Here is a 22,578-nt window from a genome sequence, read left to right as displayed (position 1 = left end):
AGATTTGCACTGCACATGTTGAACTTAATTTATTTTCCTTGTTGAAGTGATGATAATGATATTTCAAGCAATTCAAAACCATCATTGCTAACAGTGTGCATCTCATCTGAAAGAAAAAAATAATCCCTTATTTTTTTTAGCTTTAAAATATTGGCCAAATTTTCCTATCGGGGCGATGACATTAAAAGGAACATGTATCTGCTGTTACCGATATGGTGGATAAAGTATTGTGCATCCCTATTTACATTTTAACATTTTCAAGTCAAGTCACCTTAATTTAAATAGCACTTTATGTTTCTATAAAAAATGATGTATGGCTAACCTAAATTGCTTCAGTCCATTAAATGTTCAACTTGAAATATTACTAATAATATTGAAGTTATTCTTACATGTACTTTTAAAAGATCATTAAAGATTTCAAAATAAAAAAGACAATACCACGTACACTCAAAAAAATGTCGGATTTACTTTTTTTTAAAAAAGTGTCAAGTGGTTCCATGCAACTATATTAAGTAATTTGTACAAATAACAATTTAGTTGTATGAACAAAAGAAATTCAAGTAAAACTAACAAAATTTGTTAGAGTAAATACAACTCATTAAACACTAACATAAACTAACAACATCTTTTCCTTTACTGAAAAACACACTTTAATCCCTAAATTTACTCTCCTAATGCAGTCCTTTGCAAAGCATGCTGGGAACTACGGATCCACTGCTCAGTTAGTTATGTCAACATTAATTTGTGCGTTTCACTCAGCAATGTTAAGTTGACTGAACAAACACTTAAGTTAAGCTGACAATACTCATTTTTAGTAGGAAACAACTTTAAATTAAGTTCATGTAGTTACATGAGTTTTTTAAGTAATGTGAACAAGCATGGTTTGAGTTAAACTAACAACAGTGAAAGTTCATTTTTTTGAGTGTACAAGTACCACGCCCTGAAGATGGCATTTTTGCATTTATGCTAAAAGGCATTTTATTTGCTAAAAAAGTATAAATATTTGTTCAGAGGGCAGAAGGCACAGTATATGATAATATGATACAGTACACTTTATAGGGTTAAGGTAAACATCTGCTATGTAAGCTCTACACTGTAGTCTGAATTGTTTGGATCTGCATAATATTGTTGGTCAGTCCTTCATAGCTCTTTTGTGATGTGTTGATATGTGAACGTTCAGGTTCTGCCAGTTGGAGCTACAGCTGATGAAGTTTGACTCACAGCTTGAGCAGGGAGCAGCCAGTATGGACTTGTCTCAGATTTTTCAGCAGCACACATGTGTGAACCCATCACTCTCACAAGTATAAAAATTTGACTGCTATCAGTGCTGTGCTCTGGGACACGAGCTGAAATTAACTTGTATGACCCAAATTTATAATTGCAGAGCCCTCATGTGACCAAATTGGCTGACCTTGACACTAAGCCAGATATAAAATCATGAATGACAGAGTTTGATGTCTTGTCTTGCATCCTTTTTCATTGTTTGTTTACAATGTTCATTATATAACTGTAACATATGCATTTCTTGTTGCTGTGATACAGCATTAGCTAAAGCACAGCATGCATCATTGCCACTTAAAATATCAAAACTAAATTAACTAGTCGACATCACTAATTAATTATTCAGCTGTTGCAGAATTAGTGAACTAGGTTTTTTTTTTTTGCAATTCCTTTTAATGCTGCAGAAATTATTGATTTCACCTTGAAGTCATCATGCAATCAAAATTGACGATTCCTATTTTTATGGAATACTGCAGTGTTAATAATATATAATTTATCTGTGGACATCATTATATTTTTAATAATCATGTGCCCTTGTAATTTTTCATCCAAAACATTAACTTCCCCTCTCTATTACAGCGACATCTCTTCTCTGATTATGTGTGCACCACATTTCATAAAAAGAACAGTATTTTTCTGCCATGGTCTAAAGGGAAAAAAAAAAAACAAGGGTAGGCTGCTGACACATATTTTTTTGTGTGTCTGTCAAGTGTTTAACATGAAGGAAATGGAAGGCAGTCATATCCTTTTGATACTGTCATTGTAAAAGCAGAATTATGTGGCAATATCTCCTAACCTGAATATGGACCATATAAGGATGTATTAAAAGAGGAAACAGAGAAATCTAATGCTTCAGGTTGTGAATTGTAATGCAGAAGAGGAACTCCAGCAACACTGAGGATGTTTGTTAAATATCTAAATATTTAATCATTATTTATTCTTGCAGTGAGAGAGATCTGGCATCTTGTTCTGTGCATTGCTGGAATTCACATACTTCTGAACCTATTGAGTCAGTCACGTGTTTTTACAGTTGAGAGAAGCTGAATTGCATGCTGATCCATTACATTAGGGCATATGCTGATAGACCTACTATATCTAAAAGTGCAGAAGTCACTCCACCCATGCAGTCCAAAGATTATGAATCATTGTCTACCTACAGCACACATGAATCCCTTGCTTGTTTCATTGAACCTACCTCTGGATCCACCCATTTCGCACCTACTGCAGAGGAAACTCCCTAATGGTTAACAGAAATCTCTGTGAATTGAAAGCATGCCGTTTGATTTGCCTATGAGGTCCAGGTTACTTCGGGTAAATTTGAGCCGTGCAACCTCCTGTGGAGGTCACTTATGTTACTGGCCAGTCTAGTCACTTTGAAATGCCAGTAATTTGCATGGTCTATTAGTCACAAAGCAACAGAATGAGCTAGTCCTCTCATCTTGGAGTATCTAGGGCAAGGTGTGATATTTCTTTAGCTATTTACTGGCTTGCACTGCTGTATAAGGTTTAATGTGAGGTTCAAATAGGTCAACATACTTTAGTACTTTTATGCCCAGTTTAACATTCAAAGTGCATGCCTACCTCATGGATTGACAAAAAAAATTAACATGCAAGGGAAAAAAAAGGTTATTATTTGTACTAGGGCTGACCGATATATCACATGCGATTGTCACACGCATTTCGACAGTAAAGCCAGTTCCCTGATTGCCGCTAAATCGCCATCACCTACTTTCAAATGGAGCGGCATTTAATAGACATTCATACCGCAGATGAATCGCCTTCGATAATGAACGTGATATTGCGTCGCTTGTCAGTGAACTACGGCTCTGTCTATTAAATGCCGGAACCGGCTTTACTGACGAAATGCGCATGACAATCGCATGCAATATATCGGTCAGCGCTAATTTGTACCTAAATGTTTAAATTTTCGTTTAGTATCGCTTGTTGTTACTTAAAGTGGAAATAAAGCAGTCATTCAAGTTAATGGGTTAGTTCACCAAAATTCAAAATTATGTCATTAATTACTCACCCTCTTGTCATTCCACACCCATAAGACCTTTGTACATCTTCAGAACACAAATTAAGATATTTTTGATAAAATCCGATGGCACAGTGCATATCCAGCAAGATCATTTCCTTTTTCAATGCCCAGAAAGGTACTAAAAACATATTTAAAACAGTTCATGTGACTACAGTGGTTCAACCTTAATATTATAAAGCTACAAAACAATATAATGACTGTATTCAACAGTATCTAGTGAAGGGCGATTTCAAAACACTGCTTGATGAAGATTCAAAGCTTTTTGAATCTTCTGTTTCAAACTAGTGGTTCAGAACTCCAAAATCATGTGATTTCAGTAAACAAGGCTTTGTTAGATCATGCGTGTTTCGAAATTTCAATAATTCACGTGACTTTGGCAGTTTGATACGCGCTCCGAACCACTGATTCGAAACAAAAGATTCAAGCTTCATGAAGCAGTTTTCTTAAATCGCCCATCACTAGATATTGTTGAAAAGTTATTTTGTTTTTGTTTTTTGGCACATAAAAAGTATTCTCGTCGCTTCATAACATTCAGGTTGAGCCACTGTAGTCGCATGAACTGTTTTAAATATGTTTATAGTACCTTTCTGGGTGTTGAAAAAGGAAATGATCTTGCTGGCAATGCAGGCCTCACTGAGCAATCGGATTTTACCAAAAATGTCTTATTTGTATTTCCGAAGATGAACGAAGGTCTTAGGGGTGTGGAACAACATGAGGGTAATAAATTACATAATTTTTGGGTGAACTAACCCTTTAACATTATTTAATAAATTGATGTCCGCTGTAATCAAAGATTATATAACAAACATGATAAATGTAACCATTTAAAAGAAAGAAAAAAATTCTGTTATAGCTCCGCCATCTTGCAGTACTACAACCTGTGACGTCAATGGGTTGGTTGAGTTTGGAGTAATGAAGGTTATTATAGTTCGAATTCTGCTTTTTGAATTTTTGGCTTAGTTGCTGCAATCGTTACTAGTAATGGATAAACTCATAATATCTGTCGCCAAGTAGAAGACCAATAGAGTGCTATATGCAAGGCAGTTCTGGGCACCTATGAAAAATAGGTGAACAAAAATAAGTCAAGATTCCAACAGTGAAGGAAAATTTGGTTAATAACTTTATTGCACAGAATGCCAAAGGATTAAAAAAAGATAGCAAGGAAGATGAAGGGATTAGGGATAATGTTTGGACATTATCCAATGTATGGAATCCTTATTGGTAAATGTGAAGTCACTGTAAAAAAAAATTATTATTTTGCGGTTTGCGTCTGTTTTGGTATGTTGTGGAATGACAGACAGGTGTTTATAATGATTGTGGTTCAATTTAATTTCTGACAGTTGTTTTGGCAACAAATCTTGATGCAGTGGGACTGAATGTGTCTTCTGAAGCGAAGCATTACTGTTCTCCGTTTCAGAGGCAGTTGCACTTGTCCTTTGCTTTAAAGGCCGATTCACACAGCGCAGAGAAATACCAACAAACATGTTGGTTGTTGAATTTAGAATTTTATATAAAATAACTGTCTTGTTCACACTGCATCACCAGACACTGACAAACACTGACTGAATATGTTCAGTCGTGTTAAAGCAAACCCTGACCTACACCAATGGACTCCAACGGGGTAGCACACAGATTCAACAAAACCTAACAAACATGTTAATTAGCATTTGTCTGTACAGTGTGAATTGACCTTAAGACTGTTAAACAAATTTTTACATCCAGGAGCAATACAAGAGTGGCCTCCCTTTTGTCTTCTTATGCCCCGTGGCTTTCCAGTTTCCATCTTTCACTGGCTCTGTCTTTATCTTTCATTATCTGTCCTCCACTGTCTGTCTTTTACTGCCTCTACTAGGGCTGCACGATTAATCGCATGCTATTCTCACGCGCATTTCGTCAGTAAAGCCGGTTCCCTGATTACCGCTAAATCACAATCACCTGCTTTCAAATGAAGCGGCATTTAATAGACTGAGCCGTAGATCACTGAAAAGCCACGCAATATCGCGTTCATATCGCAGATGAATCGCCTGCGATAATGAACGCGATATTGCGTGGCTTTTCAGTGATCTACGGCTCAGTCTATTAAATGGCGCTCCATTTGAAAGCAGGTGATTGTGATTTAGCGGTAATCAGGGAACCGGCTTTACTGACGAAATGCGCGTGAGAATAGCATGCGATTAATCGTGCAGCCCTAGCCTCTACCGTTATATCTGTTGAACTCAGGCAAGACAACCAACCATGTAGATACATGTTAAACGGCAAGACATTTTAACATACAGACTGCACTATAATAACGAACCAGTGCAAATATAGACACTTTGCATTTTATTGTGACCTTCGATAACACAGTTGCAACCATTTTCATATCCAGCTTTGATAAGCTTATTGTGTAGTGTGTGTCTGTTGCATCTCATTGGTTAGTCCCACTATAGAGCTCATTTGTTCTGCAGAATACAGTAAGACTGTCTCTAATAAATGAACGGCTATGTTGGAGGTTGTGAAGTAAGTGTCTCCCCTCGCTCAGATTTCCTGTTGCAGTCTCATGACGGAGGCTCTGCTGGTCTATAGATAGAGCTGGAGACACTGGGCTCAGCTGAGCTGCTCTGGTGAGCTGGTCAAACTGTCAGACAGCTCAACAGGTGCTGAGCAGAATAATCACACACACACACACCGAGCCCACCCTCTCTAACCTCACCATATGTTTAAAGATTTGCCATAAGCCTTGTTTAAATGTTTGCTGTCAGGTTGCATACTTTGCAAAGTCACTGTCCTTTCTGTCAAGGTATAATTGTATTGGAATGTGATGTAATTAATTATTGTGTAGGGTTTTAGGAAATGTAAACAGGTCATATTGCATGTGCGTGTCACATGAGGAATGTGATAGTTAGAAATCTTCCAGCATGTGTTTACCTGGAGTGTGAGTCTGGTGCACTGTGTGTGTTGATCTTAAATTAGACACTGCTGCTGAATCATGTTTGTTGTTTTTTTATCTAGTGAAAGATGGTGTAAGTGAGTTCAGCTGTATTTCTGATAAACGTGAATTATAGACCAGCCCAATCAATTCTTCCGCACCCCCTCACTTACCAAACCCCACCCTCCAAAGACATGTCAGCAACACTTAAAAGCTGAAAAGAGCGCTGTCACTGGGACAGGTGTGGTTTCCCAGGACACCCATTTGAGTGATTTGTGTCAGGACTTTTAGATTCCTTCTTTCAAGCCAACAGTCCAGTGAGAGCTGCTTCCCCAACTATGGGTGCATGGAAATTATGACTGTTCCTCCTCTTTTTTGTTTTATTTATTGGTGTTTTGGGGCATTTATTTATAGGACTATAGAGAGACAGGAAAGTTGAGGGAGAAAGATTGCCAATGGGATTGAGACACGACTGGTTTGAATATTATAGGTCCCGTGAGCCAGCTGCTCTTATACATATCATCAGCATATTATCCACAACTCTGACGACTGCTCTTGTTATGATTGCTGACTTTTGAACCATCAGCCTTAAATGCCACCAACAGTTGAGAATGCAGTGACGAAGCAGAATTATATATTAGAGCTGCACGATTATGACAAAAATCATAATTGTCGATCATTCACTTGAAATTGTAATTGCGATTATTAATTATGATTATCATAATTTACATTGAATGATGTTTTGAATAGCTTTATACCATTGTTTGAAGCAACTGCATGCCACATATTTATATAAACATAAAAACAAGCTAAAAACACACTTTTTTTCATTGCTTTTCTATAGCATTAGTTTACTATCTGTTTAATAGTCCTGTCTAATACATTATTAGATAGAACTGTTGTACAAAGACCGTATATGAAACAGTATTAGCTTTTGCTGTGTGCTTGATGCCCAATGTCACTAGCTAAGCAGAAATACATAATCATGTTTCGCTTGGTCCACTCAAAGCGTAAGGCTGAGAGGTCCATTTTTCACTGTTTTCCATGTTTGTAGAGTTAGTTAGTGGAGTAAATATATATAGGCTGTGCACAAGGCACGTCTGTCAGTCAAATAATGGGAGTGAATGGGAACACAATCAATAAGAGTCAAAAGTGAGTGCTAGACATCACTTCAGCTGTCAGAGCGCGATCAGACCTCACTAAGCGAGTGCTGAATGCAGTTGGACATAGTGGTGTATTAGAGGTAAAAAATTATATAAATACTGTTCGGTTTCTCACACAAACTGATCGGTTCATGTCTTAGGACATCAATGTGTCGTCACGAGCCGCAGGGTTTAATTTGGATTTGTCTGTGCATTTTTTCGACTCTTATTGATTGTGTTCCCATTCACTCCCATTATTTGACTGACAGACGGCAACGGTCGCAGTTAAAAATCATCATTTGTGTTCTACTGAAGAAACAAAGTCACCTACATCTTGGATGCGCTGGGGGTAAGCAGATAAACATCAAATTTTAATTTTTGGGTGAACTATCCCTTTAAGCACGCAGAATATTGTAAATGGATATTTTTTCTGTTATCGTGCGTTTGAACAATTATGAAATCATTGCATTCGTAATCATGATTAGAAATTCGATTGATTGCGCAGCCCTCCTATATATCAAATAATAAAATTAATTCATAAAATAAATTAATTAATTAATTAATTTAAACTTGTATCTTTAACAACACTGTAGCTTTATAACATTGTTTTTAAAATTTACACATAGCACATTTGCTCATTTTGCATCAAACAAAAAAAAGTAACCAGTAGTGAGTGAGTGAGCAATGAGACTCAGATTCTGCAAGGCAGAGAGTAATCTGACCAATTCATACAGAAGTGATGCAGAGTGATGACTATTTTCCAAAATTGCAGGTTTTGCGTACCATTACGTGTCCAGACAGAGTGCTTCCTGTTCAGACTGTTTAGTGTTATAGCCATTTAAATGAATTCTGTTTTCTCTCTTGTGCAGGCGGAGGCTAGACTTGCTGCGAAGAGAGCTGCTCGTGCAGAGGCCCGGGACATCCGAATGAGAGAACTGGAGCGACAGCAGAAAGAGGTGAGTTTTACAGAGAACATAAGATGGCAAAAGGCACTTGAACTTACTGCCCAAAGAATGACATAATGTATAGTTTCTCAAGTGCTTCATAACTCTTTCCTGTGCCTTTGCCCAAACCTAAAACCATGCCTATGTGTTTACTATACTTATTACATTTAGGTCTCTTGAGCTGCAGATCTGTCCTTCATTGATCATCTGTTCCAAAACCTACTGAACTGCATGTATATGCAACATTGTAAGGCATCATAAGCACACTTTCAGTCTGCAGCAAATTGATGCAGCATTGCATATATCCTTCATGGAGAAGGAAAACCCATAATGCATTGCAATGGGCCATTACCTTAGAAAAATGATAATGCAAAACTCTATTGAAATATTGAGCAGAGTCTCTTGTACACTGAACACTATTAGTATAATGGGTGGGGATGCTGACTATTTATCTTTGTTCCAGATCGATCACTTATGAGGTTCCATTTCAGTTAGGATGATGCCTACATATGCAGTAAACAGCAAGGCAGCTCTCTAGGTTTTGGAACAGAGTCTCTGTAATTTGTTCAGAATATGCCTGATCGTCTACAGACTATCACCTCTCTTTTGATGCGTTGCTTGTCTGTTTTAAGCATTTTTCTTCAGAAGACTAAGTACGACTGTGTTTACAAATAGTTCCAGATTCGAAACCCAGATTTAGCTTGCTGACTGACTAAGGTCATAAGTGGAAACAGGCCTTTGACAATACAGTGTGTTTTCGGTGGTTGCAGACACATGTGAATGATTCAGTTATCGATGTCAGCTGTATCTGTCAGTTTTTTCTGTGCTTGTGAGTTCCAACACTCACAGACCTGTTGGAAGAATATGTTTACATAGTTTCAGTATGTGTAATTGCATCTTAATAGGTTTATTCATCAGTGTCTTTGTTTGTGAAATGTTTATCACTGTCAGAATTCACAAGTTCCAAACAATCCACTGTCACATTGAAGTGCAACAGAAGTCTTTGTGTTTGTCTCGTGGCTGTCTCTCTCTCACAGCTGTCTTACCATCAGCACTCCTCTAGCAGGAAATGGGGGCAAATCCACCAATGGATGGTATGAGAAAGATTAGACCAGTTTGGACATGCATGTACTTTTGCCTTAAACTAATAAAGAGCTTTCAGATGGGAGTGTGCTAGCTGTATTCTCTTACACTCAGTTGTTTATATGTGGCTTTCAAGCATGTTTTGTGAATATTACTTGTGTTCTTTTGAATTTATAAAAGAGCCCTTGTGGTCTGGTTGTTGTGTTTAAAAATAGTATTATTCTGTTAGGATGGCGTTGGATTAACTTTTTTCACTGTTTGCTTTAGTGTGTGTGTGTGTGTGTGTGTGTGTGTGTGTGTGTGTGTGTGTGTGTGTGTGTGTGTGTGTGTGTGTGTGTGTGTGTGTATATTACAATAAAAAATGACCTAAGTGTTTCAATTTGTGTTCATAAAACTATAAGCTATAGGTGGCATTTGCTTTATGGTCTGGGTGATATTTTCCTGATGTATTTGCAGTTTGTGATCATTTTTACAGCAGATGATTATTATTATTATTTTTTTTATGTTTTCAAAACCCTACACTATATTTTTATATATTAAATTGTTTATTTTATATTGGTGCATGTCAATATTTTTTTTTTTTTTTTAATTAATAATCAAAATAAATTAATTTTAATGTTCATTCAGTGAATAACATTATGGAAAATACACAATTATTTTTAGCTTTTTTTTTTTTTTACTAGATAATTAATAGTTAACTGCATTAGTAAAAGCAAATACATGAACATCAAGATTTTGTATTTTGTCTAAAGGGTAAAAATTTAAGGCTTTTTTTAGTTGTATTGCCCATCCCTTATTGTCATATTGCTTGCTAGTAAGCTTGTATGCTTACCCTGAAATTTGAACAGGCCTTATCGGTGCAGAATATCAGCATGTTAAGTGTGTTTACAGTTTGTTTAGGACTGCCGGTGAAGACTAACACTAACACAGCCTAAAACATGCAGCGATCTTTTGTTTATATTCAATCTCCTTCATTCTCTTGATCTCAGGCTGATTCAGAAAAGGCCCGTCATGGTCATCATTCCAGTAGCCACAGCCGACGGGTCTGTATCTGCTGATGTTGATGTTGTTCTCCCGCTCTTTCTTCTGCTTTTTCTCATTTTTTTTCTTTCTTTTGTCTTACTCTGTTCTCCTAATCTCTCATCGACAGGGTTTAAATGATGACACAGCATCGGTTCGGAGTGTCGGAAGTTATAGGGTGTGTAATTCTGGAAAGTGCATTCAGTTCTCATTTTTCTTATGAAGAAATATTGCTCAATTTCAGAACCTGTGTATAGTAATATTTACCCACAAGCCAGTGTGAAATTGATCATATTGGAGACATTTGAACACTAATAATTATAATTGTTTAATTTGAAATAATATTACCTGGCATACAAATAGAAACCTGCCACAGTATTCAGCATATTTCCAAATATGTATTCAGCATAGATCCAAAAATCACAAACAATTGGAGAGTAGTTTTAATTTGCAGTTTTAGGGAGTAGTTTTGAAATTGCAAATTAATGTTGCCTATTGGATTTCTCTCTACTTTCAAAGTCAAATTCGTCTTTACGAGACTTGAGCAGTTCTCATCACTCCAGTCGGGTTAGTTCTTCCAGGAGAAGAGACTTGGCGGTACGTGTGTACACTGTGTGTGTGTTTTCTCCAGGCATTGTAGTGTGTATTTTGGCAACATTGTTTTGTCTTGTGTGACTTTCATGACTCTCTAAATTAGACTACTGTACTGTATATACTAACATTAGATTGACAATCTTGGCCACAAAAAGCTTCTCTGTGTAACACCTAATTTAGCTTCTATTTTATTGAAATTATATCATTCTAAATAGTGCTGCCCCCAACTAAAGATTTTCCTTGTCGACTGCGAGTTGTTCATTTAAGCCATTAGTTGGGGGTGAAATACTAAACCATAATAATGAGCATTGAAAATATAAATTAAGCTCTCCAGCACTCGCTATATACAGTTTCCAGCTGTTTGTGCATAATAACCATTCTTCTACATTAGTTCTTTGTTTGTTTTAAACAGACTTAATATTTACCCATTTCTGGTCATAATTTGGAGACAGTGAGCATATGAACCGTTGTGCCTTGCTGCTTATCACGCAGTAAAAATGCCCCTCCCCATCCGTGGATGAGAGCATGAAACAAGGGCTTGTGGGACGTTGTCCTGTTCCACAGAAGCTGAGTTAAAAGAGAATTTTATAATGACCGGACACTCATTTGACACTTTATTCAACAGGAAGAACATCCCCTTTCCATGTGTCATACGTCATTATGCTATTTCTACATCATCGCACATTCGTAGTACTTTCCAGTTTCAGTTTTCACTCCGATCAAGTGTTTACATGCCCTCTTGATCGGATTAGAAAAGGAATAAACCTCTTCCAATCCAATTTAAATTTAATTCGGATCGAGCTCAATCAGATCGATTAAGGTGTTTACATGGAGATTCAGTTCGATTGAGCCATCAATCCGATTACTTACGGATTATTTGGTTGCGTGTAAACATAGCCATTGAAGACGGCCTTTGAAAAGATTTGCTTCGATGACGTGGACATGGACGTTAATTTAAATATGACGTGCAGTAAGCGCTGTACTAATTTAGCTTCCACACTCCTCGTGAACACTTGGATATGACCTTCAAATAGCACACATTTATCTAGGTTCACGTTAACGTTAGAGCCAGCAGCTATGACTGCCTAATATTAGGCTACATGTTTTAAATTGGAAGTCATTTTTGAGGTTGCATGTCACCATGGTCTTTCTTTACCCTCTCGAAATGTTCCCACGCTTTTGATTTTCTGCCCGACAAATTACCGCATGGACCAGCCGTGTTAACAATCTGTCACTGCGTGACTTCGCCAATTCTTGTGGAGTTTTCTTCTTTCTAACCGACTAATTAAAATTTAGTCAGAACAAGCCTCTTTTCATCAACTAACATTTAGTCGACTATTAGGGGGCAGACCTAATTCTAAACTGGTTATTAATAAAGATATACAGGCTTCCCATGGTCAGGGAAAACCTACAAATAAGCAAATTTTAAATTATGATGTTCATACATGGAAAAGATGGTGAAAAGGCAGCTAAAGAATAATGTTCTGAGAGCCACATTTGATTTGCATGTGGGTTACTTCAATATTGATATAGCCATTATGGGCAGATTTTGTGATTTTGATGACTGGCACGGTTGAGTGGTTTTATATATATGGAGTATAACAGCACTGACTCGTTGTGGCACTAACACAAAAAGGTCTTTGGTTGTAATCTGACATAACGCTCCCTTATTAGCGCAAATGGCATGTCTGCAGCATGCATTAATTCATATTCTACTGTATATCCAGCATAGATTGTGATTGTCTTGACTGCTGTTTTCTCTGCAGTCTGGTGTCTCCAGTAGTTCCTCTTTGAAGAGCTCCCTTTCCACTGTATGTATCTATGCCAGTTTATGTTTATTTTCCATTGAATGTCAGTAGTTCTGCATTTAATTGTTCTGCTGTTTGACTAATATAAGGGGAGATGGTTCTTTCCAGCATTCTCCTATCAGAGCGTAGCTGTGTACGTCTATGACTAGGTTCTATGGCTGCATGATTAATCAGAATAAAACTAAAATCGTGATTAGGGTTAGTCTTAGTGTGTAGGCCTGTCACGATAACTACTTTTTGTTGTGCGATATATTGCCCCAGAAATAATTGTGATATGAGATGATATTGTCATTTTAAGACCATTTTATGCCACCGAATATATAATCATAACATAACGGCATAATAATGGAAGTAGGCCTACACACTTTCAAATGACAATGAACTTAACTCTTAAGAATATTTATACTGTAATTGAAGCTTCTAAAAAAATAATAATGTTGAATAAATAAGAAATAAATCTTTGCTAACAAAAACTGCAAAATAACAAGTAGAAAAAAACACTTGCAAATGCACCTTTATGGAGATTTTCCATCTACAGGTTTTTCCTTGACCTTATTTTCTCAGTAAAGCAAGGGTGCGCACTTTTATCAATGTCTATATGAACAAAGACACAGATTTAGCAGTCAGATATGGCCTGTTGAGGTATCTTTTTTTTTTTTTCTAGAGGCATGTTTGAAAAACTTCTTTTAACTTGAGCGCCGTGATTTAGTGCTGCTTTATGCACAAGATGCTGCGAAAGACGCAAATGCAACAGTAAAACAAACACATTTCCATGGAAAAATGGCGCAGTGGAATGCAAAAACGCGTTCCCTATGAAAACGAACTAGACACTCGTGACTGCCGCATTCTGTGTGAAACTAGCTGTGAGCGTGCACCATTTTGTGCTGTCATGTTTATACTTGCACCAGTGGATTGCGGAAAGTTTGTGTTGCTTATAACGTATATTTGGGAATGCAATGTGTCAACCACTTCCCAAACTTGTAATGAGAATTGCTAATAAACCAACCAATGTCAACAAAAGAAGAGACACTTTAAGAGCTCCCTGTGTTTTTCTGTCAAAAAAAACACTATGGATTAATGTGTAAAAAATGAAGAAAATATGACAGCCATAAATATTACATTACATTTTCATTTATTCACTTAGCAGATGCTTTTATACAAAGCCACTTACAAATGTGTTTCAACAGTCTTATAGAGGCAACACGAGTAGTGCTATACAAAGTTTTAAACATAAAAATAGTGAAAAACATAGAATTTTTGTACTTTTACAGCTGTACTGTAGAATAACATCATTATTATTTTTCTTAAATGCTCATTTTTTATTTTACAATGAATTATTTCAATAGTAATGCTTTTCATTATGTTAATTATAGCCATTAAAATATAAAAATTAAAGCCATTTTGTTTGGCCAAATTGCACAGCCTTACAAACAAGCACAGCAAACCTGGAGCTTTTTTTAAATCACAGTTATAAGTTTTATCAGATATATCGAAATTAGGTTTTATTCCTAAAATTGTGCAGCCCTACTAGATTCTGTTGCTTCCAAAATGAAACCTTTTAGTAAGAAGAATTTTACCTGTTTGTGCTCTTTTCTTCCAGAGCTCTGTATATAATGATCTTCACAAAAAACATGTTGGCAGTAGCTCCAAAAAGGACCTTCTGGTTAGTTCTGATCAACATCCTGAACTCAAGTTTTGCTCGATTTTTCATGTATCATTTTGAACATACTGGTTAAGAGCATGGTATTTGAGAATAATAACTACTATGCCAGATTTCTATGTTTATTTTCCATTGCTTTACACCATTTCCTTAGACTGGATTGTATCATGACCAAAGAAACTACACCAGCTTAAAGAACTCCAAACCTCCTCCCTCTACTGTCTCTGCCTATACACCACGGGTTTGTCTGCTTCCTTTCTGCGTGTTTAATACTCTCACATTGCAAAACTTTTGTAGGAAACATATTTAAGTCTTCCTGGAAAGATCCTACTTGTATGATATAATGTATGTAGTTAATTTCTGTGTCTAGTCAATGTCTTTATTCCAGTATTGGTTGTTCCCTCTGTTTTAAAAGCTAGTCTGGCATCATTTGTTTGATTCAGTGGTTTAGTAGAGATATCTGACAGCTGTTGATTGTTGTTTGACCTTCACAGGCTCCGTCCAGCAGCAGTTCTGCAGGTCTGATGCGCAGCTGTAGTGTGGTCAGTCTGATTTTTAGTACATCTGCCATGTGATCGGATGTGATAAAACCCCACTGATCACATGCAAGCAGCTGTGGTGTTTTATAAGCCTCTTTGTCATCTGTACATTTCAAAATTGTGAGATCTGTTTTCACAGGCCTCCATATGTGACGATGGTCTGTATGGTTCATATAGTTCCAGAGCTGTAAGTGATGTCATAGTATATATTTTGAAATAATATTCATGCCATATCCCTGCAGCAGCGTTAGCTCAGTGGTCAGTGTTTTTCCCCGCAGCCCTCTGAATGCAGCTGGTACTCTTCTGGTGCCAGCTCCACCCGCAGCAGCCCTATGGTGAGCGTTGCATGTGTCTAGAGCTGCAGCATGACACGCAGCAGCTGCTCATGCATGTGTTCATTCTGAAACGCCAGTGTGTGTTTAACTATATTATACACTCGGTCAGGTAATTCACCTTTTGAAAGTAGATGTTCCCTCTAGTCTAACTCCAGGTATTGAACTTAAGCGTGTTACTCATCCTGCATTATGATGTGCTACGAACATGAACAATATCTGACATTTTAAGGAAAGGTGTGCCATTACTTTTCTAAGTAATTGAACTTAAAGGTACAATATGTAAAATTTTTGCAGTAAAATATCCAAAAACCACTAGGCTAGTGTTATATATTTTGTCCAGCTGATTACTAACAATATCTCTAATGTTTTCAACTACTTGAAAATCATGAGAAAATTCCCATTCTAAACAGTGACACGGGGCAATGCAGTCGCCTGTCAATGACGTCAGTTACCTTTGTTACCGCCTAGAAACCACATGACAACAGTGCCGTGGACAAATGCGGAAGTAGTGGAAGTAGCGTCCAGCAAACCACTAGCTTGCTTCAAGCAGTTCCTTATTTACTTCTTGCACGTTTTATGGTGGATTGTGTTACTTATTTATGGAACATAATTACCGTTTACCATCTGCCGCTGGTTCTGTCGACAAGGACAGCTCCTGTAAACTCATGACCGGAAAAGCGGAAGCGGCGCCGGCGGCTGTGTCATAATAAAAGTCCTGCTGCTCGTGAGGCGTGTTGATCAATCGCTCCAGCTTCTCGTTCAGCTCCCGCAACACTCGGTCCTGCTCTGCTTCATACTAAAGTAACGTTAATAATCGCATCCACGAACATGAGTTCTTCCAGACTCCAATCCCTATTCTTTTGCACCGTCCATTGAGATGGAGACCACATGTCCCAAGTTTCCGCTCTAAAACTTGGCGTCATCAAACTACGCCTTTGTTTTTAATAGGCTTCTAGCGACCTCTAGCGGAAAAAAATATCACAAATTGTACCTTTAAGGTTTATGAAAAAACCCTTCACAGATCTACACTGAAATGGTGTTGTCAAAAATATTGATATTTTGATATGTATGTATTGATACTGAAATATATGAAACTATTCCAATGCAGTATCGATACACCGATACTAGCTGCACTTTCTTCCTTTCCTCTCCGACAGCAAGTTGACACTCACTCTCCTCCTCTCATTGCATAATTTTACTCATTCCCGCACGATTTCGCGCTCGCATCTGAAGCGCACACATAATACAAGTGTCAAAATGAGGTCTTTTTGTGGCTTATTAATGGGTCAAATACACTCAAAAATAATGTCACAGTGCCCATCCTGTTAAGTATTAATGTAAGCACTGTCGTAAACAGTTCAGGAAGAATTTGTAACAGTATTTTGGATCCGTCCGTGCGTCAAGTCTTAAAGGGACAGCAGCCTAATAACTTACCCCTTTCTGTTGTTAATTTTAAGCAAACAAAAGACAAAGAGAAAATCGCTTACTGCTCTTGACTAATTAACTTGTGTAACTTTGATTAATCTGTATTTAATTTTTTCAATGAAGATTATCCAGTTATTTTAAATTTGATTACTTTGTTTACTTGAATACTACTGTTAGAACTACCTGAAAAAATAAAGCAGTCTATTTCATTTGACCTTTCATCTTTATTCTATTGTATTTATTTGTGCTATTGTTAGCAATTTGCATATTTGTTCTTAATTTTTATTACTGTATACTTGTCTTTCTTAAATTCAATTTACCATTTGAAATCAAGCTTCCTTGAGCTGTGTGTAAGCTATTGCAACAAAATTACCCCACTGTAAAAACAAATACACTGAGAAGAAAAAAAAAAAAAAGCTTATAAGTTTTATCAAATAAAGTGATCTCTTCAGAATAATTTTTTGATTGCCTAGACTTTCAATAGATGGACAAAAATAAATAATTTTAAAAATATCTATATGACAGTATATGCAGCATTTTTCCCTGTGGTATCGAAAATGGTATTGAATATCGATACTTTACAAGGTATCGTATCGAAGTTATAAATTCCAGTATCATGAGTCGTGACAACACTACATTGAAGCAGGGATGAGCGATACACTCCCGTTTAGAAGTTTTTGGTTAAGATTTTTTTTTTTTTTTTTTTAAGTCTTTTATGCTCAACAAGGCAGCATTTATTTGATCAAAGATTTAAAACAATAATAAGATTTACAGTTAATTTACAGTTAATTTACAGTTATTACAGTTAATTTACAGTTAATTTACAGTTATTACAGTAAAAACAATACTATTGTGAAATATTGTTACTACCTAAAATAACTGTTTTCTATTTTAAACTGTAATTTATTCCTATGATGCAAAGGAAAATGTAAAATTTTCAGCATCATTATGGTCTTCAGTGTCACGTGATCCTTCAGAAATCATTCTAATATTCTAATTTGCTGCTCAAGAAACATTTCTTATTATTATCAGTGTTGAAAACAGTTGTGCTGCATAATATTTTTGTGTAAACCATGATAAAGGTTTTCAGCATTCTTTGATAAATAGAAAGTTCAAAAGAACAGCATTTATTTGAAATAGAAAAATTTAGTAAAATTATAAATGCCTTTAATTGTCTTTTGGTCAATTGAATGCATTCTTGATAAAAAAAAAAAAAAAAGTAGTAATTTATTTAAAATAAAAAATAAATCATACAGACCCTAAACTTTTGAATGACAGACTTTGAGGTAGACTTTGGCCACTAAGCAACCACCCAGGTCACCTTAGCAACTGCAGAGCAACACCCTGTCAACCATAGCCACATAGTAACACTCTGTCAAGCAAGCACGTCATGACGACAAATATTTTAAATGTGCTCTATTCCATGTGGCCACAGGAGCTGAGAAGATGTCAAATTTTAAATGTTAGAGAGGGAAATATGAAAAATGGCTTTTCAAGTGTAATTACATTTATAATTACACAGTTGACCCTTTTCTTATACCTTAACCCACCCTTAAACCTACCCATACCACCAACCCTGTCCCTAACTTTACCCATATCCCATCTCAATAGCAGCAAGTGTTTAGCAATACAATATGAACACAATAAGTACATTGAATTTATTTTTTTGATGTAAATACATAGTAGTTAAGGCCACTTAATATAAAGTGGGACCAAATTGCACCAAAGTGAATTATCTTTGTAGTTGTTGTTGGCTTGGTCAAAGAACAACCCAGTCAAAGGATAAAACCATCATAGTGGATATAGTATGTCCAGAAATGTATTCAAATGTATAAGTTTGCATAATCTGAAAGTATGAAAATTTGGATGCATCAGTGGTGTTTTGATAGTTTGTTCTCTGAAGGTTGGACAGGAATGCAGATGGTGTCTTTGTTACTCATGTGGTGCATTTACCTAAACATCTAAGGCAGCAATGACATTGTTTGATGACTTTTCACTAATAAGAATGGAGTGCTATTAAAAGAGTGAATTTTTCCTTGAAATGGTTGCGTGTTCTGCTTAACAGTCATGACAGATGGTTTTTGGTTTTATTTCCTGTGCAATGTTCTTTTCTTCTCTGTAATCACCCTTTTTTAAACTTGTAGTCATCCTCTGATGACGATTCTGTCAGCACTGTGTCCCAAAGTCGACGTGGGAGAAGGGATAGTGTGGTGAGCCAGAATGGAAACTGTAATCGCATATTTAGTGTTCAGACAACGCAACCACATATTGTTTTCATTAAAACAATAATATATCAGAAAAGCAACTCTTTTTTTTTTTAGGTTCACCATTGCAAATTCTTTTTTTCTTTTTTCTTTCTCATGTTCTTTTCTCATGTTCTTGTCTGTCTGTGTGTAGTTGTCTGATTTCTCTGATATCTCTGAGACGGCTGCTGATTATTTCAGCCGCTCTAATCGCAGGGGCAGCATTGTCTCTGATCTTGATGATCTGAGCATCCCAGACTTGGATAGTGTGAGTCAAGACATGCATGAAGTATTAACCGGTGTGACACATTCACTAAACACCACTGGATGGTGAAAGGGATAGGTTATTTATTAAAGTTCCTTTACTTTGCATGGCATAAAGGGATAGTTCACCCAAAAATGAAAATTTACTCACCCTCATGTTGTTCCAAACCTGTATGAGTTTCTTTCTTCTGATGAACACAAAGGAAGATATTTTAAAGAATGTTGCTAACCGGACAGTTGACGGTAGACATTAACTTCTTAGTATTTTTCCCTATTATGGAAGTCAGTGGGGTCCAACAACTATTTGATTACCAACATTCTTTAAAATATCTTTTTTTGTGTTCATCAGACGAAAGAAACTCTTACAGGTTTTGAACAACATGAGTTTTTCATAATTGGGGCGATCTATCCCTTAAAATTGCAGTAAATTTGGTTGGATAAAATGCTTTATTTGTTTTATTTAATGAATGCTTTTAGTAAAGTATCAAATGAAGTTGAATTTGTTCAACTGTCACTTACATGTATTATTCCAACAATAAGTGAATCTGCTATGGACTGCCTTGATTATAACACTAAAAAACATTCCTGTGTAAATTTCTAACCATTACCACTGTTGTGTGTGTATCTGTAACTTGTCAGCATTTGGTTTTAATGCAGATTTTTGGTAAAGTCTGGCACTGACTCTGGATGTTGCTGGTCAAATTATCATGTGCCATGACATGTGCCTAATACAGTTATTGAACAACAGCAAGTAGAATCCCACTAACCTTTTTAAAATCTTACTTTAGGATGAAGGCAAAACCCAGTTAATGGCCATTCAAATTGCGCCAAGTATATATTTCGAATATGTGAGTAATGGTGTCTTCTTCTTTTTTTCAGCTCGATGAGAAATGTGACAAGCAGTTTACAGACACCTTCAGTCGGGTAAGAGGAAAAGAGATCATTTTCCATTTCCCATTGTAGACTGACATTTGACCCATAATGAACCCTAGTTAATTTTACTCTTCTCATTAGGGTAAAGTTAGTCAGTATTTGGTCAGTATTTTCAGTCAGCATTACAGTATTTCCAGATTTGAAGCTAGAGTGTGTTTAAGTGATTTGTTATTGTTGTTGTCCTTACTAATTAAATGCACTACACTGAAAAATGTATGAATGTCATTGCATTTGATGATAAAATATCAAACTAATTTGCATCTGCAATCATATGATGTTATCTTCTCAAAAATTCATTTTTCAAATAAATATAACCAACAGTGTTAAGGTTGTTGAATCAGCTTTTAATTCATTGTTGATGGGTGTTTGGTGCTCTCGTATCCTGCAGCCATCCTCTCGATGTGCCACCCCGGCGCTCTCCGCAGCTGCCCTGGCATCTCTGGGAGGCAGCACTTCTAGAAGGGGCAGTGGAGATGCTGGAAGCGTCATTATGGATGCAGAGGCTTCTCTCAGTGAATTAAGGGTAATTATGTTGTTTATCTGCATAAATACAGTTGATGTTTGCTAGGGGTGAAGGAAAAAATCGATTCACTTATGAATCACAATTCTATCTTTACCAGTTCGCATCGATTCACAAATTTCAAAAATAAATTTTCTAAAGTGTTAAACTTGCGTAATTTCACAGCACTTAAAGTTATTAACACATTAGTGTTATTAATCAGAATAAGCCACGAAAAAAGGACTCGATGTGGTGTTCGCACTGACGGACACACAGTCGAAGCATGAGCAATGAATACCGCCTCCCAAATGCATGCAATCCCGAATTCAGTTCTCTTTCACAGCTTATTGCGCTTGCATGGTCAAATACACACACAATTTTGTCAAAATGCGCATCGTGTGGTGTGTTCACATAAACACAGTCCGTTATGTTCTATGCGAACGTAAACAGTTAGGAGAAAATAGGATGTGTAACAGCATATTAGATTCATGCATTCATTCTAAAAGGGACAGCAGCCTCATAAATTGTCATCTGTTTCATTAATGTTAAAAAAAAAATCACTCACTGTTCACAATCAGTTTATATTTAATATATACAGTGAAGACTATACAGTTTTTATTTTTACATTTGATTATTCAGTTTCTGTAGTATTTCTTACTTCATGACATGTTAAATAAACCTTGGCTACTGTACCTTATTTAATTTGTATTTTTTTTTTCTATTGTATTTGTCATATTGTTAGTAATTTGCTTCTTTGATATTTAATATCAAAAATAAAATAAAAGTTTGACATTTGTTGTATAATATTGGGTTGACTAAAATGGGAAGAAAAACTATTTCAAGGTTCACACTTAATTTTTTGTTCTGCAGTTACACAAAACAGTAAACTAGAATCAAATTTATGCTTATATATATATATATCGAATTGAAATTTGATCGATTTTTAATTTAATCGTTACCTCAAGAATCGTGAGGTACCAAAAGATTCACACCCCTAAAGTCAGCTGGTTTACAGATTCAACACAACTCTCAGTAAAAGGGATTGCTCAGGGATTTCCTGAAATAGGATGAATCTACCTGCCTTCGAACATATTTTGTGTAAGCATAGAGCACCATACTTTCCTATTGAATGCATTTGATCTCAGAGAATCCACTTGTTCATTTCACAGCATTATTTGGTTTTATTTGTGTGTGTGTAAATGTTTTCGTTTCTTTCCTCTTTGTGTTTGAATGCCTTCGGGAAACTCTTTCCCTTTCTGTGTTTGTAAAAATGTACAATCAGAGGGTCACCGCTCTGACCTTCAGTGAATGCCAAACCTTTCCCATGATTCATTCATCCATCTCAACAGGACATCTATGATCTAAAGGACCAGATTCAGGATGTAGAGGGCCGATACATGCAGGGTCTTAAAGAGCTGAAGGTAGAGGGTCCTGAGCTAAATGCATGCTTTTCCTCTTCCTCCACTAACCCACCAGACACTTAGCATTCTTTAGTCTGAAAGCATGAGCCTTGCATGTGTCTTTCAGTCACTACATAAAGCTTTTTACAGTCATGTTTAGCCCACAGTTGTGTTGCCTGGAGAGGTAATTGCTTCAAAGAGCTGAAGTCACATGGAAGTCTTCTGCCTCACTCCAAACTGCTGTTAAAGAAGATGGAGGACGACACAGACACACCTTTTACTCTGGATGTTTTCTGGATTTAGAATTTAGTGTTTTAGTGCTTTTCCAGTTCACATTTGGAAGCTATAGAAGCGTTAAATAACCTGATACCAGTAAGACCCTCTGAAGGAACTGAACATGAGCGAGTGTTAATGTGACATAGACATAGAAATCTGACGTATTTCCAAGTGTAACTGGGT

General features: G+C 36.5%; 1 protein-coding gene across 13 annotated transcripts in view; it reads left to right on the top strand.

The window, feature by feature from the left end:
- The window catches only part of lrrfip2 (leucine rich repeat (in FLII) interacting protein 2), a 31,150-nt gene that overhangs the window by 2,902 nt on the left and 5,670 nt on the right, over positions 1 to 22,578 (top strand). For 2 of the 13 annotated variants that reach the window (XM_067386012.1, XM_067386016.1), the window contains exons 3-18: positions 8,242 to 8,328; positions 9,354 to 9,410; positions 10,389 to 10,442; positions 10,550 to 10,597; positions 10,939 to 11,016; positions 12,780 to 12,824; positions 14,422 to 14,484; positions 14,636 to 14,722; positions 14,976 to 15,023; positions 15,160 to 15,207; positions 15,299 to 15,355; positions 18,925 to 18,990; positions 19,178 to 19,291; positions 20,167 to 20,211; positions 20,609 to 20,743; positions 22,069 to 22,140. In XM_067386012.1, coding sequence (XP_067242113.1) covers positions 8,242 to 8,328; positions 9,354 to 9,410; positions 10,389 to 10,442; positions 10,550 to 10,597; positions 10,939 to 11,016; positions 12,780 to 12,824; positions 14,422 to 14,484; positions 14,636 to 14,722; positions 14,976 to 15,023; positions 15,160 to 15,207; positions 15,299 to 15,355; positions 18,925 to 18,990; positions 19,178 to 19,291; positions 20,167 to 20,211; positions 20,609 to 20,743; positions 22,069 to 22,140 — 1,104 coding nt within the window. The remainder of the gene's footprint in view (positions 1 to 8,241; positions 8,329 to 9,353; positions 9,411 to 10,388; positions 10,443 to 10,549; positions 10,598 to 10,938; positions 11,017 to 12,779; positions 12,825 to 14,421; positions 14,485 to 14,635; positions 14,723 to 14,975; positions 15,024 to 15,159; positions 15,208 to 15,298; positions 15,356 to 18,924; positions 18,991 to 19,177; positions 19,292 to 20,166; positions 20,212 to 20,608; positions 20,744 to 22,068; positions 22,141 to 22,578) is intronic. The other 11 variants (XM_067386021.1, XM_067386023.1, XM_067386022.1 and 8 more) reach the window with 9 other exon arrangements.

Source organism: Chanodichthys erythropterus, chromosome 5, assembly GCF_024489055.1.
Source record: "Chanodichthys erythropterus isolate Z2021 chromosome 5, ASM2448905v1, whole genome shotgun sequence".
In the NCBI taxonomy this organism is placed as follows: domain Eukaryota; kingdom Metazoa; phylum Chordata; class Actinopteri; order Cypriniformes; family Xenocyprididae; genus Chanodichthys; species Chanodichthys erythropterus.
This window is presented reverse-complemented; position numbering and strand designations above follow the sequence as displayed.